The sequence below is a fragment of the Callionymus lyra genome, chromosome 12, assembly GCF_982586985.1.
Source record: "Callionymus lyra chromosome 12, fCalLyr1.hap1.1, whole genome shotgun sequence".
Classification (NCBI taxonomy): Eukaryota; Metazoa; Chordata; class Actinopteri; order Syngnathiformes; family Callionymidae; genus Callionymus; species Callionymus lyra.
The window spans coordinates 7,750,741-7,765,662 of NC_141829.1; the positions used below are offsets into that span (position 1 = coordinate 7,750,741).

The 14,922-nt window shown below is 35.2% G+C and overlaps 1 protein-coding gene across 2 annotated transcripts in view; it reads left to right on the forward strand.

Annotated features, from left to right (window-relative positions):
• The first annotated feature begins 956 nt into the window (after positions 1-956).
• Positions 957-14,922, forward strand: part of ube2f (ubiquitin-conjugating enzyme E2F (putative)) — a 36,318-nt gene continuing 22,352 nt past the window's right edge. For both annotated transcript variants that reach the window (XR_015713197.1, XM_087804474.1), the window contains exons 1-4: positions 957-1,170; positions 6,855-7,020; positions 7,509-7,538; positions 8,913-8,978. Coding sequence is in view for 1 of the 2 variants with exons in the window: in XM_087804474.1 (XP_087660600.1) it covers positions 6,906-7,020; positions 7,509-7,538; positions 8,913-8,978 (211 nt within the window). In the remaining variant the exon portion in view is untranslated. The remainder of the gene's footprint in view (positions 1,171-6,854; positions 7,021-7,508; positions 7,539-8,912; positions 8,979-14,922) is intronic.

Sequence of the window (14,922 nt, forward strand, 5' to 3'; positions counted from 1 at the left end):
ACCTTCCTCCCCTGACCACAAGTCAAGTCAAGTCAATTTTTATTTATAAAGAACTTTTAAAAACAACCAAGGTCGACCAAAGTGCTGTACATGTGCTAAAAAACATAAGATGCAAAACATTAGATGCAACGATATAAAAGCCACACAATGCAGGGCACATCATGACACACACAAATGGAAGCAACGGGTTTTTAACTCAACATAAATTAAAGGCCGCGGAATAAAAGTGCGTATAAAGTGATGATTTAAAAAGTTCAATGGTCTGGGCGCTTCGGATGTGCCAAGGCAGGGCAGGGAAGTCCCTGTGGTACATTCAATATAGGACCTGATAGAACTGGAGCTGCACAGCCTTCATCACTCTCCCCTCTGCTTGCACTACCTGTGTATTAACTTTGTTTTTTGTTTATATTGAGTTTATTAGTTGATTATTTATTTCTTTTTTTTGGTTATTTATTATTTAATGTCTTAATTAATGTCTGTTAAGTCAAGTCTTTACTTGTTAAGTCTTTAATTGTTTTAAGTGTTTAATGTCTGTGGTTAAGTCCTTTCAACCGTATCCTTGTTTTTCATGTTTGTCATGTGTTGCATTATGGGTCAGAGAGGACCACAATTTCATTTATGCTGTATGTATTTATACATGCATATTTGACAATAAAAATAACTTGATTGTATGTGTTTAATTAAGTAATCTTTGTATTATTTACAAGGATTCAATCTGAGGATTAATGGTTTATTATTTACAAATGTATTTATTAATCTTTTTTTATTTAGGTAATTCGAGACACAATTTTTTTTAAATACAAAAACCTTTTTAACGTGGATTATGAAAATTCAGCCGCATACCACGTCAACATTAATAATAAAAAGGGAAATGCCGGTTGGTGCTGTGCGGAACTGTCTTTTCACTCCCATTAGTACACGGACGACAATTCCGTTCCGCTTTGACTGCACTTCCGGTGCCTGTTATGCCGGAGCCAACTTGTGACAGCTGACTCCCTACTCGTTTTTAACCCCCCGTTTGAAGACATTTCTGTCACATTTAACGCCAACAAACTGTACACGAGCTTAAGAGCGTCCACTTGTTTCCGACTGGAGATCCACGGCTGGAGTTTGAAGGCAGGAGAACGACCGAGGATGGTGTAGCACGGAGCGCTAGCTCTCAGATAGCAGGTACAAACACTCTCATAACAAACACCATAATAAAGTACTTTCAAGTCCAGCTTCTGATCCACTCTGTGTTCCTCGATCCTGGAACCTACAGCTGTGACGACCAGCAGCACAAGTGACATAACAGCGTTGTTTAAGCCCTAGTGAGTGACGAGGCAAGATTTGAACTAGTAAAAGTGTGGGTTGGATTAACTTGGTTAGATTTAAAACTGTTCAGATTGTTGTAGTAATACCATCCAACTTCCTGGAGAATTGATAAAACATGAGAATACTTACAGGTTTATTGTTTTAAGGACATGATGAGATGACACAAATAAAAGAAGGATTACCTCAATTTGAAATGCCCCCATAAAATAATATATATGCATATACACACACACATACACACACACACACACACACACACACACACACGTGCACACAAATAAACAAACAAAAAGCAAGACAAATATTTGAATATTTTATTTTTACTCTGCTAGGGTTTTTTTGGTTGATAAGGTTGTACAAAAATGTGTTCATCAAAAACATGTTTTATATTATAATTCATCAGCCCTTTATTGTTTTTTATATTTTTTAACGCATTCCATTTTCTCATTTAATATGCAAATATATTTCCTCATATGTTCATTTTGGTGTTGCAATTAAACTTCCTTCTGCTAGATGGCAGCAGTCATCAGGTCCTAAAGGAACCTGGTGATGACTGAGGATGAGAGGATACAGTGACTCCAGCAGCTTTTAAAAGCTGAAGTTTGGACATAATTTGGTTTGAAAACAAATGAAAGCAGTGACGACTTCGTCAAGAGTCATGTGGTCTGTAAATTCTGCAACACCAGAGTACTGTACAATACTACATATATAAACTTGTTACTACACTATCACAACATCAGAGTCAAGTACTCGACAATACTAAAAATATATACTACATTATCACTATATATCGTATTGTTGACCTGTGTATTGTGACGCGTATCGCATCGCCAGATTCATGCCAATACACACCCCTAGAAGTAGATGTATGTTTTGCTGTATTGGAAATACACATCATGACATATTGTACGGCTCATAATCTAAAATGTTGCGGAGCTGCAATCTTAATTAAGAATTGTACTTGAACAATGTACCATTTTATGTTTGGATTGACTTAGGCCCGAAAATGAATGCACGATTATCCCCTTAAAATCATGTGCATATTGGACATGTCATTGAACATGTCAATCAATTAAATGATTTTTAATGTAAATTTAGTTTAAAGCAACTTATTTAGCTTCAAAATATTTACTCTGCACTTTCTATGCAGTGCAGTGATTGACAGCCGAGGCAGGTGTGCGTCTGTGACACAAACTTCTTGGCCTCGACGACACCCGATATTTACGCCCTGGGCTGCTCCGAGGGCGAAACCCACCGCAGTCCGCGGTGAACCTGATCATAAGAAAAAGCGCCCGTCACTCTAGAAGATGATATGACGGTTTAATTGAATCAAAGTTTTGCTGCTGACTCACATTTTCAAAGATGACTAGCGTTTCAAGTTCAAGTTGCCTCTTATTTTCTTTTAAGATGGAGCACTTTTAGACGAGGAAAAATGACATGACTCGATAATATTTATCACTAATGCCTTAAAATAATAACACTTTTCAAGCAATCAATTTATTTGGGTGGTTTGTTAAACCTCAGGTCGCAAAAATACAGAATTCAATTCAAGTTTAAAATGCACTTTACATTACATTATGTGCTAATTTCCCGTGACATCTACAATAAAAACTAACAACAGTATGTAAGTAAGTAAGTCATTTATATTTGTAGAGTGCTTTTCCAGACCAGGGTCTCAAAGCGCTAAAACAATCAAAACAATACTCAATGAAATATCTGCTACAAGGTCAAGACGACACCGAGACAAACACAGGTGTCCCAGAAAATCAAGGAAAAGCCTGCACGAATAAAAGTGTCTACAGATGTTTCTTGAAGGAGTCAGTAGATCATCAAACACAGAGCAAGATTATTCCAAAGCTTAGGAGCAACAGTCTGGAAGGATTTCTCTCCTCTGGTCCGGAAGCGTGTTCAGGAACCATCAGTAGATTCTGATCCACAGACCTCAGAGCCCGAGCTGGGGTGCAAGTCTGGATCAGATCACTGATGGAAGGTCTGAGCATGAATAGATCTGAAAGTAAGAACCAGAATTTTAAAGTTGATCCTGAAAGAGACTGGCAGCCAGTGAAGAGTTTTAAGGATCGGAGAAATGTGAATTCTTCTACTAGGGCGGCTCAGAATTCTTGCTGCAGAGTTTTGTATTAACTGCAGGAGAGACAGATCCTTCTTGTTCAGACATGCAAACAAACTGTTGCAACAGTCAAACATTCATGGTAACATGTCATGAATAAAAGCAGCAAGATGAATCATGTTTCGAAACTCGGTACCACTGAAGAATTATTGTTGGTTCCACAAGTTTAATACCCAACCCTATATAAACATAAATATTATTATTAAAGTCAATTTGATTTGAACAAAATGTATACTTTATTTTCTTCTGGCATGTTATTTTGTTGACTTAAATATCTTGACAGTTGCAAGGTTTTTTGCAACACAAAACAACAAACATTTTTTACTTAAATTTATTTTCTTTGTGTTCTCAAATTTCTCAAAAATCCCTTTATTTAAATAAATACCAACTTTCTAGTTCCATGTGTTGTAATTTTTGCTTTTTATTTAAAGGATAGCCAGTGTAATATTTGAACACTGGTATTTGATCAGTATCTGTCTATACTTAAAGCCAAGGTATCAGTATCGGTGATAATAAGGTCAAGTAGGCGCATCCCTATTTATTCGTTACTACAATTGCTTCCTTGAGTACTGACCACTGAGCAGTTTAGCATGTCAGAAGTATTAATCATAACAAGCGCATGCTAACAGCTTACCACTGTACATAATTATTATTGATGATGGGAAAACCCCAGCAGTTATGTTTGAAAAGTGAGACTGCAGAAGCAAAATCTTAGGAGATAATAACAAATCCAAAACTCATGCATAGTCTTTAAAATGTAAGTAAACTGAGTTTGATGTAGTCCCGGAGAAAATATCTGTCATTAAGTTATTGAATATCAAAAAGTGAAGTCGACAAAAAAAATCTTTCTGGGTTGAAGGAACAAAAACAACTGAAGATGTGTGGTTTTTACTCCGACACTGATGGAGCCACTGAGTTATTGAATCAACTTTGGAACATGTGGGTTGTTTCTATGGCAACAATATCCATCTCTTTTTTGGTCCTATCGTTTAATCAAAACCAGTCCGGGAGATGGTTTTGACAGTTTTGAATTACTTCCAAAAAGTCTTGATGTCAATTTCTAATGCTAATAAAAATTAACCTGAGATAGAAGCAGGCCTAATGTCACAGGCTGGATTACATTTTTATTGCTGTGATAATCACTCTTTTAAACACTAAATATCTGGATGGATAGATGGATAGATTGATGGATGTAAAGATAGATAGATAGATAGATGGATGTAAAGATAGATGGGTGAATGGATGTAAAGATGGATGGGTAGATGGATGTAAAGATGGATAGATAGAGGGATGTAAAGATGGATGGGTAGATGGATGTAAAGATAGATGGGTGAATGGATGTAAAGATGGATGGGTAGATGGATGTAAAGATGGATAGATAGAGGGATGTAAAGATAGATGGGTAGATGGATGTAAAGATAGATAGATTGATGTAAAAAAAAGATGCATAGATAGATGGATGTAAAGATAGATAGATGGATGGATGTAAAGATAGATGGGTGAATGGATGTAAAGATAGATGGGCAGATGGATGTAAAGATAGGTGGATGGATGTAAAGATGGATAGATAGATGGATGTAAAGATCGATGGGTAGATGGATGTAAAGATAGATGGATGTAAAGATAGGTAGATGGATGTAAAGATGGATAGATAGATGGATGTAAAGATAGATGGGTAGATGGATGTAAAGATAGGTAGATGGATGTAAAGATGGATAGATAGATGATGTAAAGATAGATGGATGTAAAGATCGGTAGATGGATGTAAAGATAGATGGGTAGATGGATGTAAAGATGGATAGATAGATGATGTAAAGATAGATGGATGTAAAGATCGGTAGATGGATGTAAAGATAGATGGGTAGATGGATGTAAAGATAGGTAGATGGATGTAAAGATGGATAGATAGATGATGTAAAGATAGATGGATGTAAAGATGGATAGATGGATGTAAAGATGGATAGATAGATGGATGTAAAGATAGATAGATTGATGTAAAAAAAAGATGGATAGACGGATGTACAGATAGATAGATAGATAGATAGATAGATAGATAGATAGATAGATAGATAGATAGATAGATGGATAGATGGATGTAAAGATAGATGGTAGATGGATGTAAAGATAGATAGATGGATGTAAAAAAAAGATGCATAGATAGATGGATGTAAAGATAGATGGTAGATGGATGTAAAAAAAAAGATGCATAGATAGATGGATGTAAAGATAGATGGTAGATGGATGTAAAGATAGATGGATGTAAAGATAGATGGTGGATGGATGTAAAGATGGATGGGTAGATGGATGTAAAGATAGGTACATGGATGTAAAGATGGATAGATAGATGGATGTTAAGGTAGATGGATGTAAAGATAGGTAGATGAATGTAAAGATGGATAGCTAGATGGATGTAAAGATAGATGGGTAGATGGATGTTAAGGTAGATGGATGTAAAGATAGGTAGATGGATGTAAATATAGATGGGTAGATGGATGTCAAAGAAAGAAAGATGGATGGATGGACATCCTTCTGGAAATTATTTGTCCAGCACACAGCAACACAGACGATAGATTAATAAAACAAGAGCAAAGTGAAATAAAAGACAAATGAAAGAAACCTAGTATAAAAGAAAAATAACACAAAGAAAAAGGATACAAAGATTAACACAGGATAACATCATCTTTTCACTTCACTCCTGCCCCCAAGAGCATTCATGCTCCATCTGCTTCTCTGCTCACTGATGACAGTGTTCAGAGGATGATGTCATCGTCCATGATGGACAGTAGTTTGTCCAGTGATCTCCTCTCAGCAACTGTCACCAGTGAGTCCAGCTTCAACCACAGAGGCTCCTGACCCACCTGTTGACACTCCTCTTGGACACATTCCCACCCCAACACACCACAGCATAGAACACCGACCACCACAGACTGGTAGAACATGCAGAGGAGCTTCCTGCAGATGTTAAATAATCAGAGCCTCCTCAGAAAGTACAGTCTACTCTGAACTTTTCTTATACACATAGTCTGTGTTGCAGGACCAGTTTACTGTCCAGCCACACACTGATGGTGAAGCTATTGTTTCACGGGAGGGGTTCACTTGACAGTTTGGCTCGGGGCTGGTGTTTTATTATGATTTACTGCTCATACTTGTCTGTCTCTGCCTCCCTACTGTGTTCTGCAGCTTATTATAGTAACTGTGTACACAGCAAGTTTCATGGGACTTGTATTAATGACATTCACACACTCGGTATTCCTTTTCACCAAAAGTGTTACAAGTTCCATTGACTTTTTTATTATTTTCCTTTGTTAGAGACGTTAGATCCATCCTTGGTGAATGGCTTTATTGATCTATCAAACAACACTGTGTTGCATTAAGATGTCTTTTTTCTTTTCTTTTTTTTAAATGGTAACAGCATTCCAGTTGTCAAGAGTGGGGCGACTCAAGGGGACTCGGCAGGGGAGCCATGCTGACCTTAGCGAGGAAAATGAAGAGGAACGATGGCGGGTTGACGGGCAGCGCCTCCGGAGCCTCTGATACCACTCACAGGGTCTCAGTAAGGGACCGTCTCCTCACCAAAGGTACCGGATCCTGACAAAATATGAAGAAAAAAAATAAATACTGTAATTTCTCTATACCTTTAAGAAACATCTTAAGACGTTTCTATTTGTTCAGGCTTTTCCTTGATTTTCTGGAACTCCTGTGTTGTTCTCAGTATTATCTTGATCTTTAAAGTATATACTTGTTTTGATTGAGTATTGTTTTGATTGTTAAAGCGCTTTGTGACCCTGGTCTGGAAAAGCGCTATATAAATAAATATTACTTACTTACTTACTTACTATACCTTATATTTACACAAATATTTAGTTTCTAGTTTAACATGTATATTTGTTGATATTATAAAGTTTTTCCTTCTCTAAAGAGTTTAGTTTCAGCTTAGTTAAATACATGTATTTGTGGAGTGTAGAAACAAACATATGTTCAGTTTAACGTGTTTACTTTTGTGTTTAAAGCTGCAAATGTTTGTGTTTATTTACCGTCTTTTCTTCTTTTCTTTTTTTCCAAACAGAAGTTGCAGAACTTGAAGCCAATCTACCTAGTAAGTAAACATGATTAAGCAGTTTTTAAAAATGTATTTCATAAAAGTTGTATTCAATTAAACCCCACGTTTGGCTTAAACACCTTAATAACATTTATGATGCTTATGTATGATGGAGCTTCTCTTAAAAAAAAAACAAAGAATATTCATTGATTTATTTATACCTTAAAGGTTTTTGGTGAATAACAACAGCACCAGATCAAATAAGAACATACAGTATAATTATCATAATAATTACACATTTGTTATTTTCACCACGTGTGTCAGTTAAGTAATATACGGGCCTTCATCTAATATTTATAGGCTTTCAGCCTTTTTTAGGAAATGCATCTTAAGAACCGTCAACTAGAAAATCTAAAATTAAAAAGATAACTAAGATTAAAGGTTAAAATATGTTAATTTTTAAACATTATGTATACAAAACACAAAGTTATGCCCCTCGTTAAACTGCCATTTTGAGATATAAACATAATTCTTGATGTTATGTACCCGTTTAATTTATATATGTTGAAATTGTTTTTTCATTTTTTTAATATACCATATATAAATGGTAAATGTTTTTTACACAAAACAGGAGATATAAATAGAATAAATAATTTGAACCACAACAATATTCATCTAAAGTCTGTTTTAGACCTAATAATAAGACTACTTATTCTGTTTGTATGTATATTTTCCTCAGATATATTGATCAAATGTACTGTAGTTTTCTTGAAGTTAACCAACAGCTTAAAACATATAAACAACACAAACTTTTGTCTGGATTCTGTTTTTTGGAAGAAACTTTTTTTGTTAATCTCCCGAAAGATCAAGATTTCTCTGCGAGTGAACTCGGTGGCTGATGTCAGATATTGTTATTGATTCATCTGACATTTACTTTAATCTCTCGGTGATATTTCCAAAACCATTCATTTTGCCTCCTCCTGTCTCAGGTGAATGACAGTAAAGGTGAATCATGACGGACGTCCCAAGTATTCTTTTGTGATCAGTTAAACCCATATATTTTAATGATTGTCTATTTTTACAGTTTATAGTTTATGTTTATTTAATTAGTTTTATATTTTTACTGGAAGCTGTATCTGTGTTATCATTTGAATATAAGCTATATTAGAAGTATGCAGGTGATGATTCCACTTATTTGGCTTCGTAATACTAATTATTTGCCGTTACGAGAGTAATTTTTTAAACTTGTAATACATTGTTCTCACCACCAGGAGGGACTGTGGTGCCATAGAAGACCGTCTCGTTACAGAATTTGAAACACTCACATTTTATATCATTCATTAAATCGTTATTGTGAGAATTAATAACATTAAAAACCGATTGAATTGTTAAATGTTCCGTCTAAACGGTGCCTCTGATCTTTAATTCCAGATACATGCAAAGCCAGTTTTCCAGATGAAGACAAGTTGCATCATTTTCAACTTGCAGTGTCTCCTGGTAAGATAATCATTTTTATTTTTTACTTGAATGTCCTTTTATTCTTTATTAATATATATGTCAAAGTACTGGATCTGGAGTCCTACTATTGGAATTCCAATCCGTACTGTAGTATTCCTGATCCTACTAGTAGAGATTGGAATCATACTACTGACAAAATGATTTGTGGGTAAGAATTGTATCACCATTGCCAGGGGAAAAAAAAGACAAACATTTGTGACACAAAACAGACAGAAGATCCTCCTGAGATCTAATTCTAAAGTAAGGTTTGAGGGTTTTTGACAACTTATCCCAGCAAAGTGCTGAGGCTGCAGAAGAACCCCTGGAACAATGTGAGAGCTCGAGGGCTGAAACACCTGATTAGGTGAAAATCACATGGAAGCAAGTTTGAGAAATTAGATACTAAAAATAGCCAAAGTTAGTATGGCAGATAAAATATAACTTTATATATACATGTATATATTTATGTCAGAGTACCGATTGGATTTCAGATTCTACTAGTGAATTCCAATCTCTACTAGGAGAGTCCTACTACTGTATTGGGATCTGAATATTGGAATTCTACCAGGACAATCTCATATTCTAATATGATAAATATTGATTTTATTTTGATGTAATCAAACCCTGAACCTAACCCATATCAATATTAAGATCCCAGTTTAGTAGCAGGATTCCAATATGTACTAGATTGGAATTCCAATTTGTACTGATTGGAATCTGTACAGTGACATATACATTTAAAGGTCTTACACTGCCATGTTTAATTTATAATTAATTTATCACATGTACTGTTTATCATAAGTTTTACCAGTGTTACCAACATTTTGCCATTTTGCTAAAGTATTCAAATATTCCTCTGTATAAAACAAAAAAGAAGCTTTCTCATAACTTAAGATGACTGAAGATTTACCCATCCTTACTCAGTATTGTGAATTTGTAAAAAATCATAAGTAGTCATTTAACTTAGTATAAATCTCACAGTACAGATTGGAATCTAGTAGGATCTGGAATCCTACTAGGAATCCTACTAGTACAGTTTGGAACTGGTAGGTTTCCAGATATGGGTTAGGGTTAGGGTTTGTAATTCGAATTTTGTAATTCGAATTGTAGATTGTCCTGGTAGAATTCCCATTTTTCCTCGGACAGATTGGAATTCCAATATTCAGATCCCCATACAGTAATAGGATTCTAATCGTTCCTAATAGAGATTAGAATTCACTAGTAGAATCTGGAATGCTGCTAGTACAGATTGGAATTCCATTCTGTACTAGTAGGATTCCAGATCCTACTGGATTCCAATCTGTACTTTCACATATATATATATAAAGGTACATTTTATCCGGCATACTAATTTTTTTTGCTAATTTTAGCATCTAGATGGTCAAACTTGCTTCCCTGTGATGTTTTTCACCTAATCAGGTGTTTCAGCCCTCAAGCTCTCGCATTGTTCCAGGGGTTCTTCTGCAGCCTCAGCACTTTGCTGGGAAAAGTTGTCAAAAACCCTCAAACCTTACTTTAGAATTAGATCTCAGGAGGATCCTCTGTCTGTTTTGTGTCACTCATTCTTTTCCACCTGGCAATGGTGATACAATTCTCACCCACAAATCATTTTGTCGACAGACTGCTGACTATAGAAGTAAAGCAACATCAAAATGAGACGCGTGTTGCTGTCCGTTACCCGAGTCCTGGTTTAGAACATTTATAATCCCAGTGTCGTTAAACATTTCAGGTTATAGGTTGATTATAAGCTCTTTTACAATTCATGTTCTTTTCAATTTAATTGATATTTTATTCTTCCCACATGAGGGAAATTGAAGTTGGTTCAGCAGTACATGTATTAAAAACAATAATAAATAAAGATAATAATGATAATAAACCAAACAAAACAACAACATAAGGATTACAAGTAATGGTTAAAACATGTTTTTTTTAATGCACACACTACAGCCGTAAAGGAAATAAGATAAAATAAATAATTAAAAAAAAACTGCAGTGCATTCCGGTATAAATATTAAAGCAGCACTATGTAACATTTTGAAATTGTTATTTCAAATGTTCTTTTCTGTAACGATTGGTTTAATTTCTTATTTATGATTCTAACACAATCTTTCAAAACCAACACATTGATGCTTTTCATGCATACATTTCTATGCCGTTTTATTTGATTGTTTTCTTCTATGATCAGATAAGTTAAAAACTACCATATATCTTAGAGGATGACTCAACCACTACTATACACTCCCACTTCCATATACAGAAAACAATGTCAAATCCTTTTTAAAGCCTATTTTCTTCATCGTGAATCTGTGGTGAATTTGTTTCCGCACGATGTTTCGGGTGCACTTGCGCTCGCCAATTGCAGCACACTCGACAAGCAACGCTGCAAGATAAGATGTGTATTCATGTTTGTAAGATAAGAGAAAGCTGCATTTGCATCAATGCACATGTGGTCGGGGGCTTTTCTCGCTTTTTCCAACCTTCTTTGCCAAGATAAAGGAAAAAATGTCTGTTTACATATGTGTCCAAACGTGCATTCAATTTTCCTGTGATTTAGTGGAAGCGACGAATACTTGTTTAAGATTTAGACGAGGAATCGGTTTAATGTTTCTCATAGCATTGAGACTTGATTCAAAACAGGACATAGGATTCACTCCCATATCTTTTAATGGAGTAAGCAGCAGATATAAGGCTTTGATGTTGCATTTAAAACGGTTGTTTAATGTTCTGAATAAACAGATATGATGTGCACCAACTTTACCAAACAAATTAAGTGTTTGAATGAGTTAGTGTAGGTCGGTCTGGTTGACATTTGTACTTGTAACATGTGAACAAATTGGAAAACAAATGTGTTTGTGGTATCCCTTGTGTTGCCTTTGGGTCAAGGTGAATGACCGTCCTCCCTTTCTTCCATAAATACATATGCTGTGGGGAAGGTCGACAATACCAGGGATACCACAAACGCATTTGTTCCCGACCCTGAGACAAAGGTCAAGTTCATGTGGATGAAAAGAAAATAGTGAAAAAGATCAGGATTTAGTACATTGGACTGAAAAAAGAGAAGTACAAATATAGTTTTTGGAATTTCAATTTAAAAACATTTACTGTGAGTTTTTGAATAAAATTGACATCAATAGTCAGAATTATTTTACTTGAAAGTCATTAACAAAGAAAGGGTAAACGTAACAACTACAATAGCTTCAAACTGTATTGTCGTTAAGAAATTATTCAACAAATACAGTGAATTTGATAATATAATAATGTCGGTTTCCGAACATTCAACGTTGATCCTTATGAAGATCTAAATATTTGATTATCCAAATACTATACTAGCAATAATTAGGTTTGCTTTAGTGACGGTCTGAAGAAAAAAATACAATACTTGAATATTAACAAATAAACAAAAAAAACAAAGGATATTATAAACAGTAATTGTAAAAATCACAAAAATAATGTGGGGGAAGGATAGAGTAAATTATTGGGCATATAATTGTCTAAAGAGGCTGGAATTATATAAATAATCCCTATTTTTGTATTAAATATGAAATGAATTTCACTGAAATTGGACCTATTTGAATTTTTCATCGGGGTCTTTTGATTCCTCTTTCCTTTGACCTGATCTTGCCTCATATTTAATTTAAAAAAACAAGTATTTTTTTTATGTACAATGAGAGATAATTCACAACAAATATTCCTGTAGCTCTTCAGCTGTCACAAGTGATCACAGCGGCTTGAACGTCCCTGGACTGATTCCACAGTTATGCGGAGCAAACAAAGGATGAGACATACAATGCGGAGACTGCTCTGGGATAAATAGCTACACGCTGTTTGTCACTAGATGGAAACTACAAATGCCGACAGTTCACTAAGAGTTCAGAGTGTGCGAGTGTGTATCTAAGTGCTGACACGACGCCGCTTCACTAGAATGATAGAAAAGTGTTTCCTGAGATGTTCACATCAGACGAGTCGCCGCAGGTCGTACATCCTTAAGGAATCTCCTGTTTTGAAGCGATCGGTGATGTGAATCCGTATTTAATTGATGGCTCCTCCGCGTGGAATTGTCAGAGAAAAGTTTCACTTAAGGGAGCATCGAAGTGTTTCACACTCGTGCCAGACTCTGAAACCCCAGCTGCTCGTCTAAAGTAGACGCCGGACTTGCTCCGCGTGGTGGATGCCAGGTAGGCAACGGTCTCTTGTTGCTCTGCCCAGAACATTTTTAGATTCTCAAATGAAGGCAACCGGAGGTTCTCATGGGGTAGAAAACATAAAGTGCTGCTGGTGGTTCTTAGGCATTTCAAATCTTTAATATTTAGATCACTTGTGACAGTCCAGAAATTAAAGAAAACTAGAAAAATGCATTTCCAGAAGAAAATGCAGTGTGAATGCTGACCCTGCTGTGCTGTGGAAGTAGTAGCGAAATAAGTAGTAGTGGAATTAGTAGTAGTATTAGTAGAAGTAGTCGTGAAATTAGTAGTACAAGTATTAGTGGAAGTAGTAGTGGAATTAGTAGTAGTATTAGTAGAAGTAGTCGTGAAATTAGTAGTAGAAGTATTAGTGGAAGTAGTAGTGGAATTATTAGTAGTAGAAGTATTAGTTGAAGTTGTAGTGGAATTGGTAGTAAAAGTAGAAATAGTAGAAAAGTAAAAGTAGTAGTAGAATTAGTAGTAAAAGTAGAAATAGTAGAAAAGTAAAAGTAGTAGTAGAATTAGTATTAGAAGTAGTAGTGGAAGGAGTTGAAACATGAGTTAAAGATTTTCCTCATCCAAATGAATGGGGAAGAAAAAGAGGAATAAAAGGAAGAGTGGAAGAGATAAAAGAAAGCTTCGGAAACGGGCTGAATTGATAAAAGTTTGAACGGTTCAAATCGGATACAAATGGTGTAAGGAGAAGCGATACACAGTTTAGGTCAGAAGAAAACAGGATCTTGCCAGCATTCACACAATAAACAATTCTTCATGAAAAATACCCTCTAGATAAGCTTTGGATTAAATATTTTCTATATTTTTAATACATTTGATGTTTCGTTTAATAGTGTTTAGTGGTTGTGTGTGTGTCTCAAGTGTCGAATGACGGTGGAGATTTTTCCAGTGTCCTGAAGAAGAACATTAATAATGCATGGCCTGTGACTGCAGCAGTTAGTTGATTCACACTCTCCATGTTCTGCTGCCAATCTTTCTTTTTTTCTGGGAAGGATCTCTCCGTTTTCTTGCACGGTCTTGTGGCCGATGACGTTGTTTTGTTTTAGTACTTTAGTTTATTATCTTTAAGTGATCACAAGTGTTGTGCTTTTCTGGATGTACTGTATATATACAAGGGATGTTGGAAAAGATCAATACGGCGATACATCGCAATGATACTGTATCTAAATTTAACATCACTGTATCGATTCATTATTTCCATTGTTTTTTTCACCTAAAAAAAGGATTATATATATGGTTCAATAGAGTCTGTAAAAAAAAATACACGTTTAAACAATAGTTGTTGTTTTTTTGCAAAAGGCATTAAAATAATCAGCTCTTATTTTATTTTTTTGTGTTTGAATTAAACTCATGGTCGCTAGCAAACATGGCAGCTAAAGACAATGAAATCCCAGTGATGACTGAGGACGAGAGGATACGGTGGACTCTAGTCGCGTTTAAAGCTGATGTTTGGACGTATTTTGGTTTTTAAAAACAAATGAAAACAGTTACGACTTCGTCAAGAGTCATGTGGTCTGTAAATTCTGCAACACCAGAGTGAAGTACTCGACAATACTACAAATATATCCTTGTTACTACAGTATGACAGTATATCATAAGTAAAACAAACTGAAGAAATAAAGTAAACAAATTAAATTGACCCTCAAAGAATAAAAAGGCAATATCAAATATATAATATATTTCAATATTTATTTTATTAATATAGTAAGTAAATAAGTATATATATTTGAATATGTGTACTGTATGTC